At 31.6% G+C, this 2,319-nt stretch overlaps 1 protein-coding gene across 1 annotated transcript; it reads right to left on the bottom strand.

The window, feature by feature from the left end:
• Positions 1-1,073: 1,073 nt before the first annotated feature.
• LOC25485496 (LOB domain-containing protein 42) lies at positions 1,074-2,092 on the bottom strand. The gene is made up of 2 exons (XM_013614725.1): positions 1,897-2,092; positions 1,074-1,591 (listed from the first exon to the last, which is right to left on the bottom strand). Exons 1-2 carry the CDS (start codon positions 2,090-2,092, stop codon positions 1,074-1,076), a joined length of 714 nt encoding a protein of 237 aa, XP_013470179.1.
• Positions 2,093-2,319: the final 227 nt, after the last annotated feature.

Below are 2,319 nucleotides of genomic sequence, written 5' to 3'. Positions count from 1 at the left end.
TAGGAACCTAAGACTTTGTCTAATTATATTGCATATTTTTTTGTTATAGTAAAGAAACAATAAATATTATCTCCGTGAGCTTAACTCAGTTGGTAAAGACGTTGCATAATCATAATATATACAAGGTATGAGGTTCGAACCCCGGACACCGTAAGAAAAAAATACTATGAGTGATAAGCTTGGAAAAATAACACTAAATATAAACAAATTTAATTATTTTACCACTTATAATGATTTAGTCAAGAAAGTCCAATATTCAAATCATGGAATTTATGAAGGAAAATATATTCCAATAATAGATATGGTAATAAACAATAAGGAAAACTTTATATAAAAATTGATATAGATCCATTGAACTAACACCAATTAATCCGATTGATTTGGATTTGACAAATATATCCTATAAGGGTCCACACAAAAAAAAAAATCCTTTAAGGATGTAAATACAAATCTCAATAAATTAGAATTTTATTAATGAACAATATATCAGTACCTCTGAAATCTCTTTGTGTCTTAAAATTTTCTTTGTCTCAATTATCATCTTAAACTAAATGTATCTAAACTTTGTATTTAGAAGAAAAAGAAAGAAAAAAAACAAATCTCTGAAAATCTATTATATGCTTATAGTGAAGATTCTTTTGTCATTTTTGAATTGAAATAAGGAATAATATGTTGTAAGAACTTTTGATGATTGCATTATATGATTCTACTTAACAAGATAATGGTTTTTTCTTTGTAAAAAAATAAAAAATAAAAAAAGATACTGTTTTTTATATTGATATTGATATTGATATTGAAACTTGAAAGTTCACATTTCTTCCTCCGTTTCTTTTTTAATGTCGTTTTGTAAGGGTATTATTGAAAAATCAATAATTAATGTTTATTAAACTTTGAAAACGACAGTTAAAAAGAAACGAAAATTTATTTTAAATGTAACACTTAAAAAGTAACCGAAGGAGTACAACTCAGCATATATGACTAAAAAGGATGACATAAATTAAGGTGCAAACAAACAGCCTTTGATCATTTGTTCCATTGTCTGATAAAAATAGTACATCTCCATTGAAACTGAATTACATATAATAAATCGATCGTTTATCTAATATTTTCTTGCCCTTAGTTGATTGGCAATCAAAGCCAAGAGTGAGTTTCAAATTCACTTGATTCTCAACAGCTTCATTAATTTTCTCTGTTTGAACCCTTGATGAAGTCTCCCCAATTTCCATGTTGGTATTCTTCAAAAGGGATTTCAACATTGTAGATGAGTCGACTGAACCAACTCGTGGCTTGAGCTTCAGAAGTTGCCCAACTCTTTTGAATTGAGTTTTCCCTTTGATGTCCACATTGGTACCTTTTGCCACATGGCGTATATCATAGGTTTTGGGGTGAACATGATTTTCAGCATTGAATGTACCTGATGATGTTTGCCCATCAATCATTGTAAAACTGTCATTAATATTTGATCCAGTCAGCACAGCTTCAACTGCAGCTTCACAACGACTCCAATCCGCTGTCCAGAATAAGCCAAGCGCCCCATATGTGGGATTCACCAATCTGCCAGCTGCCTCGTACAACAATGATTTAAACACAGCTGGAAATTGTGACAAAATTAAAGGCATTAATCATCATATATTAAAAACTAAAATCAAATTTGATGTAGAATCTACGGAAAAGATTTTATTGAACATAAATGAGACACAAGTTTAATTTATGATCTATAACGGTATTGCGGCTGCATCAACTTCAATTGGTCACATTTGTTATTACAGTGTAGCGGCAACTGGAACAACAACCACAATTTAAAACCATGATGGATGGAATAATTGATCAATCATTACATCCATCAATTATTCATGAATTAAGTGTTAGACAATGATAGTGAACATAGCTAGCTACCTGGGGGATTGTCATTTTGATTGGTAGCATTGGTGAGGAGATTGAGCAAACCAGTTCGGCCATAAAATTTGGCAAGGAAGAGGGTGGCATGCCCTTGGGATTCAGGGCAACTGATCCACTCAAGGCAGGGCTTGATGATACAATCATCACTGCAACCTTTGCGGAGCACACGACACCCATTGCAACTCAACTTCATTATGAGCACTTATGGATGCTATAGGAACTCCTCATGGGGTATTTATAAATTAATTAGCCAAGGCAATTGGTATAAAGGTGATTAGAAACCTTATTAATTGAGGAAATGCTTTTGTAATATTGGGCTTTTTCTAAGGGATAATATTGGGCTGTATTAGATGTGATACACTAATTAACTTAATGATTAAGTGAAAAGATGGTAAATTGGTAATTTTGAATTTCTATAAA

Source organism: Medicago truncatula, chromosome 1 (assembly GCF_003473485.1).
Source record: "Medicago truncatula cultivar Jemalong A17 chromosome 1, MtrunA17r5.0-ANR, whole genome shotgun sequence".
Lineage (NCBI taxonomy): Eukaryota > Viridiplantae > Streptophyta > Magnoliopsida > Fabales > Fabaceae > Medicago > Medicago truncatula.
This window is presented reverse-complemented; position numbering and strand designations above follow the sequence as displayed.